This window comes from Staurois parvus, unplaced genomic scaffold (assembly GCF_062004578.1).
Source record: "Staurois parvus isolate SC_StPar_1 unplaced genomic scaffold, SC_StPar_1.0 ptg000292l, whole genome shotgun sequence".
In the NCBI taxonomy this organism is placed as follows: domain Eukaryota; kingdom Metazoa; phylum Chordata; class Amphibia; order Anura; family Ranidae; genus Staurois; species Staurois parvus.
In genome coordinates, this window is record NW_028318088.1 from 4,626,670 (window position 1) to 4,647,801 (window position 21,132).

General features: G+C 38.7%; 1 protein-coding gene across 4 annotated transcripts in view; it reads right to left on the bottom strand.

Annotated features, from left to right (window-relative positions):
- Positions 1–21,132, bottom strand: part of FSD1L (fibronectin type III and SPRY domain containing 1 like) — a 129,599-nt gene that overhangs the window by 36,701 nt on the left and 71,766 nt on the right. For 2 of the 4 annotated variants that reach the window (XM_089682615.1, XM_089682614.1), the window contains exons 5-10: positions 19,423–19,445; positions 18,128–18,249; positions 16,327–16,536; positions 14,846–14,944; positions 7,863–7,992; positions 6,021–6,050 (exon numbers count right to left, since the gene is read on the bottom strand). In XM_089682615.1, the coding sequence (XP_089538741.1) occupies positions 6,021–6,050; positions 7,863–7,992; positions 14,846–14,944; positions 16,327–16,536; positions 18,128–18,249; positions 19,423–19,445 (614 nt within the window). The remainder of the gene's footprint in view (positions 1–6,020; positions 6,051–7,862; positions 7,993–14,845; positions 14,945–16,326; positions 16,537–18,127; positions 18,250–19,422; positions 19,446–21,132) is intronic. The other 2 variants (XM_089682618.1, XM_089682616.1) reach the window with 1 other exon arrangement.

Sequence of the window (21,132 nt, forward strand, 5' to 3'; positions counted from 1 at the left end):
CCTGATCGTAGAATACAGGCTTCCTTAACCTCCCTGGAGGTATTCCCGAATGTAGCTCGGGGTAAAGTTTCAGCACCACAAGCGGTAACCCCGAGCTACACTCGGGAATACCTTGCAGCGTTGCTCTGGGATCCCTTTTGCACTTACCTTGTCCTGCGCTCCCGCGATGTCCCCCCTGCAGCCTCCCCGGCAATATCCTCCGGCCGATGCCGGCATCTGTCGTCCGGGTTCCGTTCCCTGCGACGTCAGGACGTACGGGGACGGAACTGGCGGGCAGTTTAAAAATGTCAAAAAGTGGCATTCACTAAATACACTGAAATCACATAGTAAAACATTACTGTATCAAACCATTTCACATACATTTTGTCCCTAGTGCTTTGTCCTGTGCCCTGCCTGCATATTTACTGTTCTTTCTGCTTGGAAACTGAGAAATGTCCATGGCATCCAAAAAGCGTCCCTTTAGGTCAAAAGCGGTTTTAAACCAGCTAGAGAACAGCGATAATAAATTAGAACTATTTGCAGAATTGAGTGATAATGATTCGTGGGGAAATTCGTCATCAGACACTGAAAACGATTTTGAGACTTTGCTCAGTGAAGTGTGCACTTGGCGCTATATTTCAAATTCCAATGTTTTTGGTTTGATTATATTATTGAATTAAATTTATTATTATTAAATTATTATTTTTTATGATTACACAGGTCTGCGACTAAAAAGCTGTTTGATTATTTTCATCTAATTCCATGTATTTTGGTGTGCTGAAAACAAATAAAATATTGAAAAAACTCCTAGACTTCATGATTTGCCACAAAATGCAAAATTGTCTTCAAATTTATAAAATGTTTTAAATTTTTGGTATTTTTTTTATTTTATGGGTTTTTAACCAAATTTAAAGTCCAAATTACTGTTAATTCACAGTGCATTTAAGATATAAAATGCCAAAAAAACCTTAAAGGGGTTCTCCGAGTTATAGAAAAAAAAATATAGCACTGTAAATCTTATGGTCAGCAATATATACATAAGCTAAGCAAGTTTTAGGGAAAAAAAAGTCTATTCCCTCATTTCCCTAGTTCTCTTCTGGCCCTTTGTTGTTATTTGCAGGTAAACAATCTCTGCCACTCCCCCCCTGCAAAGGGGGTGAATACAAGTGCTGCTCTGAGTGACATGTCTGACTACTGGGATACTCAGCAGCATGCTGTATGTGTAAGCCTCAGCCCTGAGTCTGTGCTTCTAATGGTAGAAGGGGTTAATCTTTCCTGAAGAATCAAGTGGGTGGGATACCAAATACCCATGTTTTCTGTGTCTATGGGACAGTCGAAACCGACAAAATCACTGGACTAAGAAGAGTTGGCAGCCAAGGGTGCTAACAGTCAGTGAAAAAAATGTCCTCCGAGAAACTTTGGTACCTTCCCATAAAGTTCTTCTACCACCTCTCCACATAAAATTGGGATTGATGAAGCAATTCGTAAAATCACTTCCAAGAGATGCAGAATGCTTCAAATACTTGGTCACCAAGTTTCCAGGCCTGTCAGAGGCAAAATTGAAGGAAGGTGTGTTCGCCGGACCAGACATTAGAAGGCTTATAGTTGATCAAGAGTTTGTCAATACCATGATGGATCCTAAGAACATTTTTAGGCAATAACAAAGATCCTCTCTACAAAAAGATCGTTGAACGAATGCTGAAAGCATTTCAAGCTTTAGGTTGCCTGATGAGTTTGAAAGTGCATTTCCTCCAGTCCCACCTTGACTACTTTCCTGAAAATTTGGGAGCTGTGAGTGAGGAACAAGGTGAACGATTTCACCAAGACATTAAAGAGATGGAAAGGAGATACCAGGGAAAATGGAGCATTACAATGATGGAAGACTACTGTTGGATGCTTCAGAGAGACATTCCAGATGCTACTCACAAGCGTAAATGCACCAAGAGGAGCCTCACAGGGAAGAAGAATCGAGTTTAGTGTGTGTGTAGGTGAGCTCATTTCAGTTCAAAAAAGGATTTTCATGAAAAAATTGTAATAAAACTTTAATTTTATAAGTCTATTTCCATTTATTTTGAGGTATTGCCTTATTTAACATAGTTACCTAAATTGTCAGGAAACGTGATGTCCTATGACAAAATGGAGGTCATTTTCGGATTCAGCGCACCAAAAAACATAAAGATTACGTGGAATAACCAAAACAGCTCTTGAAAACATTTTTTTGCAGACCTGTGTTATTTATTAACTTATAATTTACAATTTCGTGTTTCAAATATTAACATACCCGGGATGTTTACTAGACTCTTGTTCAGGCAGATTTCAGTGAGTTATTCCTAAAAATTACAGGCCTACAATAAAAAAACAACACATTTCCATGCAAAAAAATGTACCGCTTTGAGCACAGAAATACTGGCATAATCAGACCGCTAGGGAGGCTACATCATTACAACTGGGACGTCCAAAAGCAGTCCAACTGAAGGATGGACAACACAGCAAACAATACTAACAGGCCCACATAACAAACAGGTCAAGAAAGGCTTGATTGCCGTCATATACTTATCCAAGGAGGGACAAAACAAATTAGATCTTACTGCTTCTCTACATAATACCAAAGAGACCTTCAGGTCCACATGGAGGCCCTGGCAGTAATATGTCTACACTGATGCTTATTTGAACATGATTACGCATGTAATCAGCTAGGCCCATCCCCCTTTCCCTCTAAGGGAAAACTCTCTGCTCCCCTACATATACTTTCTCACTTTTACTTCCTTCTTCTTCCTCTTTCCCACAACTTGTTGTCCCCTTCCCCTCCCTATTTTTATATTCTGATTGTTCTCCTTTTATACTTTTATTTTTCAAGTCACCATGATGTGGATTCTCTGAATATGCATTATTTGACATGCAATATTCTTGACATTTTTATGTCTACATTTTCTTGTTATGTGACTTAACTCTATAAATAAAGAAATTACAGAAAAAAAAAAGGGAGGGACCAAACAGACATCTGTCTAAACATTACAAGTTGCTAAACGAAAGCGTACAGCTTCAATAAGCAGAGCAATAGTCTCCTTAACTTAAGAGAAATGTCTGTAGGAGGCATATCATCCTGACCTGATACCACAGAAGGGAAGGGGGGGGAAGTCTTTCTCAGCTGACATATCTTCCTCTTTCACTGTGTCTGGCTCAAGGGTAAAGTCAAAGTCAAATTTAGGAGGGGTGGCCGAAGGAGCACGGCTGTGATCACTGCTGTCTAAGGCCTCAACAAGGCCAGAAATTCTGCCCATGAACTTTAACATTATAGCAGAAATTCCTCTCTAGAAAGGAAGGATGAAGCCAGAGTGGCTGAATGACAAAAAGAAAGCAGGGAAAAAGAATAGGGGACACCAACAAAGGAGAGAGTACTTAGGCCCTGAACTGATAATAACTCCCTGCCAAGGAAGGTAAAGGCTGGAAGGAAGCATAGGAACAATAACACCAAACCATGCACGCTGCAGAATTAAAAATGGTGCCAATAGCACCATTGACCATCCTGGAGCCATCATCGTACCTCTGGATAAAGGTCACCATAGCCAAAAAAGGAGAATTAAATGGCCACCCTGGGATGAATGTTTAAGGATCTTCCATCAAAAAAAATCAATCTGTGGCAGAATTACTGTGGGATTAAAGCCTTCCTGGATTTTACCTCCACAATGGCACACCCCCACAAGGGACTTCTGCTCCCTGCAGGTAACTCCATACATTGCTCTATGGTGGAGCCGAACAATGAAAGAATCATCCAGAGAGAGAAACCTCTTTGAAGAAGGTAAGCTTTTCTCTGTAGTGATAAGAGGTCCATCACCTAAGAGCACTGGCAAACAACTGGGGCTAGCTGAGAGTGGGAGGAGTTATACAATACAGGGCAATGTCCCTGCAGCCTTCTTTAGTTAGTGTCCAATCACCTGAAGCTAGCTCTATATAACCCAGTTGTAATGATTTTGAAAATGCCTGTACTGTACGATCAAGAAAGAATATTATCTTAATTACATTGATAAACTAAGCCAAATACATTACAGCATTTGTCCATAAATGATGTATGTATACACATAAAGAAAAGTAAAAATATAAAGTAATTCAGTTTCCAGCAAACACAATCCAGCAGCCTATCAGAGATAAAAGAAAGCACTTTTATTGGTATTTTTTAATTAGCAAAGGTGCATGGCTTGTTCAAAGCTTATGTGCTTATAAATAAAGCAGAAAGCAAGCTATGTTACAAGGCAAATTCTTTGTGTGCAGAACCTTCGTTGGAAGCTGTCATTCTTGTATTGGAGGCAATAACATTACCTGCACCAAATTTCAACAGGTTCAACCTTACTGTTCCAGGACTAGCTCTGTTAAGTTCAGAAGTCAGAGAATAGCAGCCTCCTAAGTCAGTCTTAATGACAATTAAATACTTTAGGCTTATGACTTGGTAATGTGAGTCTGGGATATCTAGGTAGGTTTTAACTCATTAATGCAGGCAGAACTTATGCTGGCTTATTTTCTTGGCTAACTGGTTCCAGTTTGTCAATCATGGTGCTTCTCTGTGAAAGTAAGTAAAGGGTCAGTTATAAAAAGAAAATTCTTGAGCAATGTAACCGGCTATTTATGTACATCCTCAATTAAATCAATGTAAATGTGCCCATCTGCACATGCACATAATGTACTCTAAAAAATCTTGATTAAAAGAGTAGTATGGCCAAAGCTTTTTTTTGGCCATGCTTCTTATGTGGGTCACAGAAGTGCACTTATTTCTGCACTCCTGTGGCCCATATTCAGCGAACAAAAAGCTGCACCAGTCCCTACATAAAATAAATGTGTATAGTACATGTATGAATAACTGAGATGATGGTGCATTTTAGTTTATATTTCCCATGCCATACTACAATGAAATGTGCTAAGATGACAGAAGTGGGGGGATTTATTTACAGTGGTTCTAACCCCTCACTACTTTATCCAAAAATATGTTTTGCCTTTAGTTATACTTTACACTTTTCTGACTTCTGATGGCACCTCTGTATCTATAGAAATGAGCTTGGGGTAAAGTTTAGCTATTATACACAAGAGTATAATTTTGTATGTTCATAGCTATCTGTTCCCTGCTAGTTAAATGCTCTTGTAGCCTGCTATTATTAATTATAGGAGGTCTCCATTACACCTCTGGGCACTGTATTAATTGTGGTTTTCTACACAAAGCGATAAACCATCTGCTTTTGTGTAAACAGAAAACACTCTACTCATGGATCCTTAAGAAATCTGTTGTTCGTCATATTTTTTACTAATCCAGAATGACCAAAAATGACTTCTTACTCTCTCACTCCTCCTATTATTAGACACAACCTAACCCTCCCCAAAGATTTTTACAGGTACACCTGGAAGGAGCAAAACAAGCATACATTTAGACACCTAAATTCACTTTTAAGTCTTACAAATCATGACTAAGAGCCGTTCACACTGCCCCGGTGCTTTTTCCCACTATGCAGGTGATTCCCATATAGTTATATTGTGTCCCATGTGTTTGGTGCGTTTTCTGAAAGCGCACCAACGATGCAGCATGCAGGAGTGTTGATGCACATTCAATAAGTGCGCAAACACGTGGGACACAATATAACTCTCTTGGAAAGTGCAGCTAACACACTCCAAACATACGGGTATGCTGCACTGTGGGAATACCGCACTGCAGTAGTGTGAAAGTGCACTTTAGTTTATTTTTTACTGTAACCTACATTAAAAGGATTTATTGTTTCTCCAATTTTTTTCTACTTTTCTCTGCTATTACAGTAGTAACAATAAAATAACCTATAGTCATAAATATAGCTGTTTGGTACAGGTTATACAACGGAAAAAAAATCTTAAAATATTAAAACAGTCTTTAGATGGGTGCTTTCTGTGATCCAAGAAGAGGCTAGCCAGACCAATTATATGAAGTGTTAATGAAAATAAACTAGGGTTAGAAACAGCTTTATGCTAGAGAAACCAGTCAAGTCAGCAAGAGCTCCTAGTGCTAATCATATCTACATTGTCTTCACCTGGGATTGTTCTTCAACGTAACATGGCCACTGTCAGACAACAGAAATAGGCAAAATGGTGAGACATTTGACAATGAAGAGTAATGGAATACTTTGATGATATGATTAAAATAGGGAATATGCCAGTCTGTTAAAATCCCAAAATGTTGTTGCTATACACCTGAGGCTTTGGCATCAGAGATATTTGTCTTTAAAGTCATGTCATATTTTTAAAGGTATTGTCACATTAGAAGATTTGATTTATTTCATTGTGCACATATAAAAAGATCAGGTATTAACTTAACCCTGCTGAGAATGTGGTTGGCTACTGACAGCAATAAGGACTATAGCATCAACTGTGAACATTGTACTCTGTAAAAGTCAATTCACACTACATGCGGTGACAGACATTTTACCGCATAGTAAAATGGAAGTGGGGGTGAGACCAAGCACCGTTTGTAAGAGAGTTTTTGGGAGCATTTTTACAGCAGAAAAAAAGCTAAAAGCTCCTAAACGGTACTAAAATACACTTTTATCCAGCGTTTTTTTTACTTTTATGCAAACCGGTAGAGTGCATGGAGCCTTAAGCATTTGTGTTTACAATGCCTGAAGAAGGAAGAAAAACTTTACTGAAATTGAAAATGCAAATGTAAGAAGGAAGTATAGATATTTTTTCATGTTCCAGACAGTCTATAAGACCTAAAATATTTCTCTTGGAAAAACATAGGCTTATTTACTAACTTGCATTAAAGAGAAGTGATGTGTAGTAACCTAAGTCAATCAATAAACTGGTTGTATGTACTAACTAAAAGCTTGTCTCACAGGGTTAGTGGGACCTTTTTCTCTAATATGCTTTAAACAAGTGAAAATGCCACTGAAACTGTTATTTAGATTTTTTAGCTATTCTACTGTAACATCGCAACTCATAAGCAATGATGTACTAAACTAACATCTGAGACATTTAGGTCTCATTCAAACTGATAATGTCAAACCTGAGCTCATAAGCATCTAGAAGACCTTTCTCTTTTTCAAAATGCGCCGCACCAAGTCCCATGGTGCCGCAGCACCATGTGATCTGGCACACATAAAAATGTTCCACATTTGCCGATATGTGGGGAGACCAATATAAATTAATGGCACCCTCACGTGTCTGCTAAAGAGCAGCATGTTTTGCTTTCAGATCAGCATGTGTGCAATTTTGTGAGCAATTCCACACGCACAAGTGTGAACCTACCCAAACCGCACATAAGCACAGATTTGACAATTCCAGTAACAATGAATCCTAATCAGAAAAGCCAAGATAGCTCCTACTTTCATAATCAAAGATATAGAGAATATCAGCCAAGCATTTCACCCAATCCTTAGTGGTACTAGTGCTAGTCTACTGCCGCCAGCCACCAAGATGCTCATGTTCCATACACAGCAAGATTTCCCTGTGAACATTTGTATCTTGTGAAGAATTGCCTACGTATGCCTTAATATTCAAGTATTTGTTACAGTTGGCATTTACTTCAGATTATGTGTGGCTATTTCTTGTTTCAACCTTGACATCCATGGTGCTAAGGAAAGTTTCAGAAATTTTAAGAACAACATAGACTTTTCTGTCACTAGGTTTACAGTGAGTTCTCTATCAGTATGTATGTTGTGTTTACTTTTTCCCTATTTGTTTTGGAAAACAGATTTCCTTTAATAAAGTTACTTATTTTTTGTTTAATGGAGATACAAGGATTTTTAAAATATGACACTTTTTGACAATTGCAACTGTTTACACAAATGGCAAAGACTGACATATTCTCATAATCACAGATAATTTTACAGTATGATGACCACAGACAGTACCTACATGCATTAACATCTACCTACCTGCCTTTGTTCTCCTTTCCTTTGACTTTGCTTTCTTGAGTTTTACCACCCAGTGGATCCCATTCTACATACGAGTCTTCCACCTTCAGGTTCAGATGGGATGATGTGTTGTCAAGGCCAAAGATGAGGGCTGTCACACAACATTTGGACAGTCAACTTTAAATTCTGAGAAAAATGCTTACTGCTACTTCAAAACAATAGTTTATTCAACTCTTGCTCATTACCGACCTGCAAGGGTAAGCCAAGAGGGCAGCAACTAAAGTGCAGAAAAGATGTTTCTTATTAGTCCTAATAGCTCTTCTACCAATGTGCACAATCCTATGATCTACAACAGTGGACAAATCTAGAGATAATCTAATGTGCATGAGGCATCTTAGGGCATGTTAGATGTGGTCAAAAAGATGTTTTAATATAACACACTGTATTTGAAAACTTGAAGAGGAACAACTTAAAATGAGATCTTATATACCAGGGGTAGGCAACCTTAAAGAGCTGGAGATCTAACTAAACAACAAGGGAGGAGGCAAAGATCACCGGGCACAGTGTCACGGCCACACACCTGATTTAAACCTCTAATTGCCGTACTTATCGCATATCGCCTTATAACCGCTTGTCAAACACACTCGGAGCGCTTTTCAGAGGAGCAACAGTGCCTGCTGCACTTGTAGGTGTGGTGCACTTTCAAAAAGTGCACCAAAAGAGCAGGATATAATAGAAGTCTATGGCTAAGCGCAGCAAACCTACAGGAATCAGTGTGAAAGTAGCCCTATACTATTATGCCCAGTGTATTCCTTCACATTGACTTGAAGATCTCTTCTTTCCTGATGCTGGAACTACTCTGGAGAGCACTAGGTGGGGTAAAAGGTGGAGTGCAGTTGGTATCACTCCACATGGGACAGGAGCCAGCAATACCAGATGAGGCATCAGCTTATGCGGCTCTTGCTCCCTACTACAGCTCCAACCTTACAAGCAGTCCCTCTGCATTGCACTGTTGGATGCTCTGGGATGGCGGATCAGCAAGCCCACGCCAAGATCTACAAGTCACCTGTCCGCCATCGACGGTAGATCGGGATCTACTGGCTGCTGACCCTCGTTATATACCAATTATATATATATCCTGGCTTGTGATACAAACAAGAACAATAAGTGAATAATTCTGACCAGTGAGCTTGCTCATTAAAGCTAGACAAAAGGTGAAGCTGATGTACAAACCATATTTCCAAAAAGAAAACAGAAAAAATGGGAGAGTTTACCCACAGCTACTAATCAGGTTTATTGTTCCATAAATCCAACAAAGGAAAGATGAAACTTAATTAGCTGCTATTGGCTACAGCTATACTTTGCTCTAGATTATTTACAGTGGCATTCTTACTTTATTTGATACAAGTACACTGGTGGACTACTATGGACTGAACCCACACCTTTGCTCCTAGACAGTCCCAATTTGTTGATAAAAGAATACAGCTTTCTCAAATACACTTGGAGTCTGTACCTATAAATCTCATGTGAAGTACGTTAACAGATTTAAATGTTAATGACTTGTAATAAATACAACCAACTCTATGGCAAATATGACAAACAGTGGAAGAAAAAAAAGAATATTTATAACACCTATGCTCACGGTGTCAGTGCCCATTCACACCATGCCCGCACTAGAATATCACTGGAATGCGCTGTGCGTTCTTTTACAATTTAATCTGCATGCAAAATGCACTGCTTTGCAATCTGCAGCAGGAGTCAATTAAATGTTAAAAGTACCCCAAACGCAGGTTGCAAATGCAGTGCACTTGACAACACCAGATTGCATGGTACATTTGTACCATATGACCCAGCTACAGTGCATTTTAAAAAGTAGTGCATGCACTACTTTTGGCACGGTGCGATTTGAGCTCATTCAAAATGAATGGGTTTGAAATCACACTGCACAGAGCCCCATGCAAATCGTACAGGAACACATAGTGTGAACCAGCCCTTAAAGCTCATCAATAGTTAGTACAAGGCACATCTTAGCTGGTGCTAATGTGAAGTGACTGTATGGCGTGAATGTTCAAGAGGAAGTTGATGTCTTCAGCCTCTATTATTCACTGTGCATCACATTCTCATTACTGTACTTTAAGACATAAATCCACAGGGTAAACACTAGCACTAGGAAAATTATACAAACTTCTCAAGTCATTGGAGGCTTATTTAGTTTTTATCATGGTTACTCATATTAATAGGAAAGGTACTTAACCAGGTTGTGTATATAAGCAGGACCTTCATGTTTTTTTTCCATCTGCAGTAAGAGGTTGATTTATTATTATTACAGGTACTTATATAGCGCCGCCAATTTACACAGTGCTTTACATACATATATTGTACATTCACATCAGTCCCTAACCCTCAAGGGGTGTACAATCTAAGGTCCCTAACTCACATTCATACACACATACTAAGGCCAATTTAGACAGGATCGATCTAACCTACCAGCATGTCTTTGGAGTATGGGAGGAAACCGGAGTACCCAGGGGAAACCCACGCAGGCACAGGGAGAACATGCAAACAACAGGCAGGTGGTGCTGTGGTTAGGATTCGAACCAACGACCCTAGTACTGCCAGGTGGAAGTGCTAACCATTTAGCCACTGTGCTGCCCATTAAACTTTTATATGGAATTTTTGAAAAATATTGCATTCCACGAAGAAAAAAAACTGCATTAGATCAAAGCATGAAGAATAATTTAAAGATTTCCAGAAAAAATGGAAATCAGCTATATTTGGGACTGTTCAATTTATTAACATAGAAGGGTTCGCTCCAAATGCAGACCAATCAATAACTTAATGAGCCTTGAACATGAGCATAACATACAGCAGCAAAATAGTCTTACAATAAAAATGCACCTTTATCAATAAAATGGGTACTAGTCATTCAAGAAGCTATAAAACAAGCCTTGCAGATCATCCACAAGTGTATTGGAACAATAAAAAAGTCAATCCAATCGGACAGCTCCAAGTGGATAGTGGTATAGTGCGTTGATCTGCAGTGCCAAGATCGCCCTGGCATAGTTCCTCTCTTGTACCCACCTAACTGTAGTTTTGATTATTTGCTACACAGAATCAGCACATACTAAGTTTTCCAGCATACCATTTCTAAAAAAGCCAGTCTTTTTTTGCCAGGTATGTTGTAAATACAAGCAGCCCTGTGCTGACATGGTCATTTTAGGCAAACCTGACAGCCATTTTGAACTAATGAAATTAAAAGTCAAGTGAATTTAATGATTTTTTAAACAAACCCATTTGTTTTGCAAATGCTAGAATTAAAGGTTTGCAGGGTGCTAGCTTTGGCTGTATTAACCTGAAAATACCCAAGGAGCCCTGGGTGCACTTTGTAACTTATAGCAGGACTCTTCTGATTTTATAGATAAAATCTATCCCCAGAGATAAGCCCCACATTCTAACCTGCTATCCAACCAGAGTACGTCAACAACTGATAACAGTTTACTTTTTGGACAGAGAGATAGTGTGTTAATAGAGCATAGCCCAACAGGTAGGGTTTATCTCTGAAAACTAGGTTCTAGTGACAGGGTATGGAGGGTTACCCAGAGATACAGAAGAGTGCTTTCCCATTAAAGCATCTTGCAGAGGTTAAACCCTAAAACTAGCAAGGGCTGTAAAGTTTGCATTATAGTGGTAGTAATGTCCACTTTTTTATTTGTATCTACTGGAAAGCCTCTAAAAAGCTTAACTGTAGGTAATAAACACGCACAGTTTAGGAGATTTTTACTTTAGTAGTAGCCAGTGATGTCACCGCCGCATGTGCACTGTGCTGTCAATGGATGGTATGCCGTCCATTGAGAAAGCTGTGATGAAGCCGTGACTCTCATGCACATGTGCAGGAGTGACGTCATCGTGGTTTGGCCATTCAAATGGCTGGAGCCTGCAAACCTGGAAAGAAGACCAGGTGAAGATGGAAGCCCTGTCAGTGATGACAGCATGCCACTGGATGGCTTAATTTTAAGGTAAGGCTGTCATAATGTACTAGTATGCAATACATACTAGCACATTATGACATTATTCTGCAGGGGCCCAATTTTTTTTGTTCTTTTGCAGTTTACTACCGCTTTAGAAATTATTGCTTCATTGGTGCATTTTATATATATATACATTTGGCTAAAAAGGAATAAATAAACTAGGGTTTGCTGTACATTATTTTTATTTTTTTATTACAGGTATTTAAATAGTTTAATTTACGCAGAGCTTTACGTATATATTGTGCTTTCACAACAGTATATGCACATTTAAGTACCTAGCATGTCTTTAGCTATTACCAACCAATGGATGTTTAAACTGTTAGAGTAAACTGAAATGTAATCAAAAGGAATTAGGTTAATCTGCAGTGAGTTGTACAGTTGTTCACATAAAGTATAGCTATATGTCATTTGGGCAGTTCATGTCCTAACCTACGCAGCAGATTTTGTTATTGCTGAATAGCCAGGTTAACTTCTTGTTGGCAATCACCACTTTGTGCAACCTCTTTTGCAACACATTGATCTGTTTAAAAGGGGTTACTCTAAAGTGCTGTGGACCTCAGAATCTCTTGTATAGTTTAGTTCTGAAGGTTTTAAATGCTTCTTATAAAATAAAGGAGTTGACATGTCTTTTTCAATTCCACTTTTCTTTTTGTATTCTTTGGAACAACTTCCTAATGCGTATCTCAAGAGTGACTGTATCGCAAGAGCGGTTTTGTTTGCATGTGTTTTTTTCAAAATGTTTTCACATGAGTGAAAACTTGTTTCTTACTAAGACTAACCATACACGCACAGATTTCTTTAATTTAGCCTGCAGCCTAAAAAAGAGAACCAGCATGGATAAAGGAATCTCTGCTGCAGGCTATTCTATTCAAGCAATCTTGACAGCAACAGCAGAAGAGAAAGGAGGGCGCCAGGTCAGGGTGAGTAAAAACAGTAATAAACTTTATGTAATAAAGTTTATTACTGTTTTTACTCACCCTGACCTGGTACCCTCCTTTCTCTTCTGCTTGTCTTCAAGGGATCCCCCATATCCTTGATGAGCTGCCGGTTCCATCCTAGGTGTTTTGCCTCTCTGGTCCATCCCCTCTTCATTTTGTTCAGCCTCAGGATGCATTGACTGCTTCCAAACTGTTACCACATCTGCTACATAGGATCCTTACCAGAAGAAGATCAGCAAAACTTTACTTATCAATCAGAATACTGTAGCAAATGTGATACAAAATTTATCAAAGATGGAACTGCAGCCATCTCACAGAGATGTCCAGGCCATCCATGGAAGTTAACACCTTGACAGGAACGTGTTCTGATGAGAAGGGTTGAAAAAAATCACCATGCAAGTTCACCGCAGTTAGATAAAGAAGAATGGCATACACTGCAGAGGAATTGCATGCATGGGTGTCATTCACGAAGAAAGCCTCTCCTAAAGCCCATGCACAAAAGAGCCTGCCTAGAATTTGCCAGGGCCCATGCTGAAAAAGTGGAAGACTACTGGGACTCTGTATTCTGGAGAGATGAGACCAAGATAAATGTTTTTGGAACTGATGGCTTCAAAACTGTGTAGTCGCAAATATGAGGAGTACAAAGAAAAATGCATGGTGCCTACAGTGAAACATGGTGGTGGCAGTGTCCTTCTGTGGGGCTGCATGAGTGTTGCTGGTGTCTGGGACCTGCATTTCATTGAAGGTATCATGAATTCCCAGATGTACTGCTCTATAGTGAAAGAGAAGATGCTATCATCACTCCATGCCCTTGATCGTTGTTAACTTTTCCAACACGACGGATCCAAAACACACATCTAAGGCCACTGTTGCATTTCTGAAGAAGAACAGGGTGAAAGTGATTCAGTGGCCAAGTATGTCTCCTGATCTGAACTCAATCGAACACCTATGGGGAACTCTGAAGAGACAAGTTAAGCATCACTGTCCACCCAGCATCCAGGCTCTAAAAGAGGTCATTCTTGAAGAATGGAAAAAGATACACATGTTGCAATATGTCGCCAACTGTTCATTCCATGCCTAGAAGACTTGGTGCTGTCCTTACAAATCATGGAAGACATACAAAATACTAGATGTAGTAGTTTTTGTTGTGTGGTGTATTCATTTTTGCATTAATTAATTTGAGAAAATCTGAAGATTTTGTAATCTAAGTTATATTATTAACCTTACTTTCATGTAATGAACTAAACAAATGTTCTAAAAAAAAAAAATCAGTTTTGTCAAAATTTTGGAAATTGCTCGTGTTGTGAGATATTGATTAAAATCTTATTTTTCAAAAGGGGTGTACTCATTTACGCTGAGCACTGTATGTGAACATCTAAATATACTGAATTTGTTCTTTGCAAACCAGGGCCATATTTTCATTGAGTTTCAGATAGGCTGTCAGTTTGTTTAATTGAAAGACTTGTATTTATATTTTATGTATGTTCCAGGTATATTATGAATTTTTGCTTTACAGGACATGAGGGCTCATTCACATGATTGCACTGATATGCTGTGTTTATCCACTTGGGAAGCACAGGTAGTACATGCAGACAGGCTGTTAAAATCAATAAAACGCTGATGACTGAATAGATCTTTATTGATCTTCACGCCACCCGGTGTGTACATCCGTGTGGGACAAATGCGTGACTTTGAAAGCAGAGATTACATTCAGAGCCGTGCATTAGTCCTGCTCAGATGTACACACAGGGATGTGCATGAAGATCCATGCAAGCAAAGTTGGCCACACACAGCTGCATGGACCAGCCATTCCTCTTGGACAGATAAATGCGGCCCTCTGCATGGGTGTACAGATCCATGCTCCCGTGTGAATTAGACCTTAACGAGCTGCAGGAATTGGAAGCAGACAGACTGGTCAATCATTTCCAATATAAGATTTAAATTGTAGAGTTGCTTCCCATCATACATATTGTTATGGTAAAATTAAAAATACACATATTTGTTTTTCCAGTATTCTCCAAACAAAAGAAAGTATTACCTTTGGTTTCCAGTGTGAATGGGTCCGAGTATTCCCCTGCTACAGCTTTGTTGCAAGCTCGTACTCTAAAGTTCATGTATTTAGAGTTAAACTTCAAACCTGAATGTGAACATAATAAAGACGTGGAAGATAGAAAGATATACCAGTACAGGAAAATTCTGCTTGATTTTGTCAAAGGTCACCATGTTGGAAACAGACTATATTGTTAAGTTGGAAGGAACAATTGTAGTCATGTTAAAAATATTTGAGTCTATTATTGTTTGTGAATTTCTCCATGTTTGTGAAACACTGATAAAAATATTAGTAGGAATACTGCATATGATTAATCCAAAAAAGTTTACACTTCACTTAGGCCTGAAAATAGAGCAGGAAATACACATAGTGCCTACAGCCTAATTGCCCAGGGCTTTTGTTCTCATTCTGACATTGCCCAAGTAATCCACCCACACATTACCCACTGTGTAATCTCTTTTGACTGTTAGTAATGTGGTGTTAGTTTGTTTAACAGATGATCCTGAGTCTGTTTTTCTACACAATCACTTGAAATCCTTTCTATATGATCCCATACAGCTGCTGTACATAAGACTCCTAAAAACAGCCTCAGTACTTCTCTGAAAAGTTTTCAGGACTGATGCAAGCAGTGGACTGGCTCTTGATAGGTGTTATACAAATATCAATATGCCTTGAGGGGTGAATATCAGTCTGGGGCAGTGGTCAATCCTAGGTAGGCTGCATCTGCAAGTAGACTGCCCTGAGTAATGCCCACATGCGATGCAGAACCTCCATGTTTGGAAAAAAAAGTCCAATAAATTAAAGAGGTGGGACAGGGACAATAAGGCTGGGAAGGAAAGGCTTAGATGATGCTGGACATCCTGCAAGGAAATAGTCAAGCTTTATCTCAATTGCTGCAGCTTCTAATTCATACTGTGAAAAGCTTACAGAATGCAGGGAAGTCATAGTAAGAAACTTCAGTGCAGGAGAAGAGCCTGTACAACTATGGAAAACTGAAGGCAAGGCTGTAATTCAGCTTTAAAGTATAACACTACTAAAAGTACATATAAAGTGATATTAAGCCCTTAGTTTTGTAAGCATTTTCAACATCGTTTCATCCTTTCCCTATGTTCCTGTATAAGCAGATGTCATGACCACTGCCCCAGGTTTCCTGTATCAGGGTGTCTCCTTTCTCTTGCAGCATCCCATTGAGCCACCTTTGCATTCAAGGACTAGGGCTGTGCCTCCCTTCTCCAAGTTAACAGACTGCCTGGAAATTGCACTGTCTACTTTTAACTCTTTTGTAAAGAGAAGCAGCACTGATAGATCAGGAGCCAGCAACACTGAAAGTTGTTAATAAACGTACTAGGGTAAGAATTTTAACAAACATTTAAAAATGCAGAGGGAATAATATACTATTTTAACCTTTAAATCCATGGCCCCGACCCCACCCAGCTGCTAGGTTGAAAGAAAAACTAAGTTACACCTACCAGAAAGTGTATGTTCTGTGCCCTTTATATTATCTACTGTTTCCCAGCATCTCTCATCTTTAACCCTTGGAAGTCCATCATAGTTTGTTTTCCTATATTCCAGAACATAATGGTCAATTTTGTTATCTTCTTCAGGCATTCGCCATGATACTGTCACACAATTGTCAGCCACTATACATTCTGAAGGGTCAATCTCGGGTGCTTTAGGCACTAAATGATAAAAAACAGAATGTTAAGGTTCATTTATATGCACAAGTGACACTTTTAGAGAAGTGGCTACAAGTTTATTAAATATACAACTGCATTAACTGGTTATAATTGCTTTTTGAAAAAGTGTTAAACAGCTGATGGGTGGAGATGTGAGTGGCACTATCTTTGCTGGTCCTTACTACACACCGAATGGAAGGGTTTGTCATCTACTAGAAAGGTGGACAAACCCTTTAATCAAAAACTGTGTCCATGGGTTTTCATCTAAAATACTTTGGGTGCTATGACCTCAAAGTCTATGAGCAAACCATACTGTTCCTGGTAATGAACTGGTATTACGAATTACGAATATAAATAGTTGTTAGAAACAGCTATTCATTTACACAACTACAATCTCCAAAAGAACAGCCTAACAGCGCCACACATAAATATACAGCAATCTTACAAAAATCCCAGTCGATGTTTGTTGGAATTGCAGTATCTTTCATTTTTAAAGGAAGGGGACAGAGAAGGTCGTCTGACTAATCCTATATACTGTTGCAGCATTAGCATAAGCACTTCTGCAGAACATGAACAGTTCATCAGATCCAGAATACAAAAAGAGCGCAATCAATTTTTTTTAACAGAATCAATTATTTATATACTTTGTGCTGATGCTTTAGTTTCAATCAATGACTTGAGAATTCCTAAACTAGAAAACATTACACTAACAGAATATGCAAAAGCATTGTTAATATATAGTAATGCCAAGGGGTAAGGAATGATATATGCCCTTGTTACCATTATAACAAGAAAAACTACATGGATAACAGCCCAAATCTCAAAAGAACATCACTGCACTATTTTGGTCAATGATATCAAATCTGGAACGTTCATACATTGTAGTAAATTGGGCTTAACTGAGACCGTTTAAAATGAATCTTATTTATTTACTTTAGTTTTTTTTAAAATGTTTTAGATCTGCACAATAAGGTGATCAGTTCAAAAATATGTGAATACTTTAAACATGTGTTTCATATGTAACATGCTATGAAAGCACTGGCCCCACTTCCCACCGATCCCCCACTTTGACAGCTAGTGAGGGATCCCTGTGGGTGATTCCACCCCTACTAGCTGACGAATTTTAAAAAAACGTGGCCGTGCAGGACTCCACCTGCCCGGCCGCATCGCTCGTCTGTGAATGAGAAACTACAGCTTGTAGTTCATTGAATCTTCCTGTCAGTATATCTGCTTGCTCATACATCCAGTACGGGAATGCAGATATACTGACAGATTTGCAGGAGACCTGCATGGCAATGCTTTACAGGCTCCTGCAGCAAAAAATAATAAATGCACATTTTTTTACCTTCAAAAAAATGTGCGTTTACTATTTTTTACCAAAAGGTGAACTTATCCTTTAAACATATGCATTTCTCATCTCATATGTGGCTGACATGTAAACATATGCATTTCTCATCTCATATGTGGCTGACATGTAGAGAAGACATCTGCAACACACTCTTCCTTTTTACCTGCTTTTCATTCTCAATCTACTGCTTGACATAACAAATACACTTTATTGAAAACAAGCAAGCAACAATATTATCCACATTACCTGGTAAGAATTTTAAGCCCTGGATCATTTGCCTTTCCTGGGAAAAATCCACCATTAAATGTGTCATGTTGTCACTGAGTTTTGGTTTCAGTGATAGACGAAAAGCTGCGGCCATTGTAACCCTACAATAGAAAGTAAATTGAGAATAAGCAAAAAATGACCAGACATGAGGTTTCTGCTGCTACTGACAATAACATGCTCTCTGGTTTTGTGTTATTTGTCTCTTCTCCCAGAGTTCCCCAAAGGCACTTTGATACCAGCACAATGCCTCTTTGCCTCAAATTCACAAGTTAAACTGCACTTGGAACAATCAGGTACACTCAAAAGTAAGTGACAAAGTAATGTGACTTATTTAGAAGAGGTTAATATGGATATTTTACTACTATCATTCATGGGTACATATACATTGTTAGTGATAAACTCGTATTAAGTGCAGAAAACCAGAAATGATTTTGTGATGAAAATGGGCAAAGTAAAACAAGAAAGCAATGGTTTCACAAACAGACACCCAGAATGAATCCTATCCAAATATAAAACTAGTCCTGGATGCCCATTTACATCTTTGTGTTGTGGTAACATAAGCTAAAACCTGCAATGCCTGGTAACACCTAGGCGTTCTGAAGTGCCGTTTATTTTAATGCCACCATAACACAGTAACATACCCACACTGTGTTAAAGAATAAAGTCTGGTGTGTTCAAAATCAAGAAGCTGGCCCAATGCACTGCCACTAAACACACGATAATGCATTGTATTAACACACGAGTGTTAACGCAACGTATAGTCTGAATGGACCTTATATCTTGGTACTTGGTTTCTCTGCCACATGTTGTTTTCCCATGATACTGTGAACAGTCAGTAATCAAAGATTTATACAGACAAAAACAGTGCATATAGTGTCTGTATTACATATAAGGTCTAGGGTTCCTTTTTAGTGCATTGGCAGCTGATCTTATTAGATCCCTGAGCACTGGCTGTCCCTTTGTTCAATCAAAGATTCATGTTCTTACACATGAGATAAGATAAAATGTGCTGATTTTCCTTCGGAAGGTATAACTGATGATCCCCAAAGCTGCTACATTTCTGTAAATGTTCTTAGGTTCTGTAGAAAACTACTATAAACTGTAATTGTACACTTCTTGTCGAAGAGACAGAACATAAACATAAAATACAAGGACAACACCACAGTGCAGGATCATTTTTGCAAGATGAGAAGAGGGGACAAAAGTCAAGACAATCAGAGAAAAGAGTCAAATATATTTGACAGAGTAAGGTAAAGAGGAGATTGGTACTGTACCTATCCTTGATCTGTCTGGCAGCCTTGGTGCAAGAAGAAGAGAGAAAGCAAAGTTAGTGCCTCCATGCAGGTATAAAGGTCAGCAAACTCCATGCAGGACTTAAGGGTAAAATGAACACAACCCGCACCCATTCCTTATAGAACATACAAGTGATCAAAATGTGAGACAGGTCTTGAGGGAGAAAAGAAATACACTGGTGTTACATAAGTTGTTAGCATTGTGGTTAATCGTCAGGCATTATAAGAAAGGAAATATTAAACGATTACCTGTAGTGTAAATGATCAGTCAGTAAAATATTTCAGAATGCACTTGAAAGAGCGTTTCAGTATAATACAGGTATGAGAATTTATGCTGCCAGTATGGTCCATCAGGCAAATATATCATCTAGTAATAGGATTTGCTTTAAATGAGCATGAAAAGGATTGTAAAAGTAGCCAAAATCCTATTTTCCTTGTGTAAAGGTTTGGTAGCATAGCCATTTGAGTTCCGGAAGGTTTTATCCCCTTCATAACCAGGACATTTTTTGCTATTCAGCACTGTGCTATTTTAACTGGAAATTGTGAGGTCATGCAACACTGTACCCACATGACATTTATATCATTTTTTCACACAAATAGAGCTTTCTTCTGGTGGTATTTGATCACCACTGGGTTTTTATTATAGAAATGAATAAAGACCAAACATTTTGAAAAATATAAATCTGCAGTAGGCGGTCCTGAAGAGGATAGTATAAAAAAGTGCCTGAAAAGCTCAAAAATAATGCTTCCCTATGTATGTGAATCTATGTACAGTGAGGAACAGAAGTATTTGAACACCCTGCAATTTTGCAAGTTCTCCCACTGATTTCTAAGTGGGAGAACTTGCAAAATCACAGGGTGTTCAAATACTTCTGTTCCTCACTGGATGTTTTCACACTAAGGCGTTGTAAAACCTGCTTGCAGCATATATGGGTCATGTTTGGGGAGTTAAAAAAAAAGCCCAAAAAAACGCCTCTTCACATTGAAATCAATGGAAAACACCTGAAAAATGCCTCAAAAAGCCTCTGAGAAGTGTTTTTGGGGCAGTTAAGTCATGTGTCCTTTAAAAACACTCAGAAAGCGCAGTACAAACACCTATGCGTTTTTGTGGCAGATTAGTGTGTAAGTAGCCTAAACTGTAGATTTGAGCTTGCATTCTGCTAAAAGCATTTCTACAGGTATAAATTTTCATCTAAACTTAATCTTTTTAGTGTGCATTCATGTAATAAAAATGTTTTTTATACTGTATTTTATTATATTATAAGGACATAACAGTTGCTGCATTTGCTAATTACATAAGCAGACTCTGTTAAACTCAAACTCTGTTAAACTCAAACTTTTCCCCATATCTCCTTCCCCCTGAACTGAACTTTTTACATTAGATATGCTTCTTTTATGCCCCTCTGATGTCATTTCAGGGCTCTTAAAACTTCATTCTTTAGCAGCAGCCAGGAGAAGCAATTTTCAGGGTTCAGCCTTCGAACATTTTCTGGGCTGGCTTTTGGAGGCAGGGAACTCTCTGGATACTGCCAACACTCACTGACAACTTTTCTTCAGTTGTCACTGTGGGGTTTATTTACTAAAGTTGGTTCACTCTGAATCGTGTGCACTACTGCATAGACACCAATCAGCTTAGACTGCTTTCACTCTTTTTGAAGCGTTTTTGCGGAAAAAAAAAATAGCCTGAAAAGC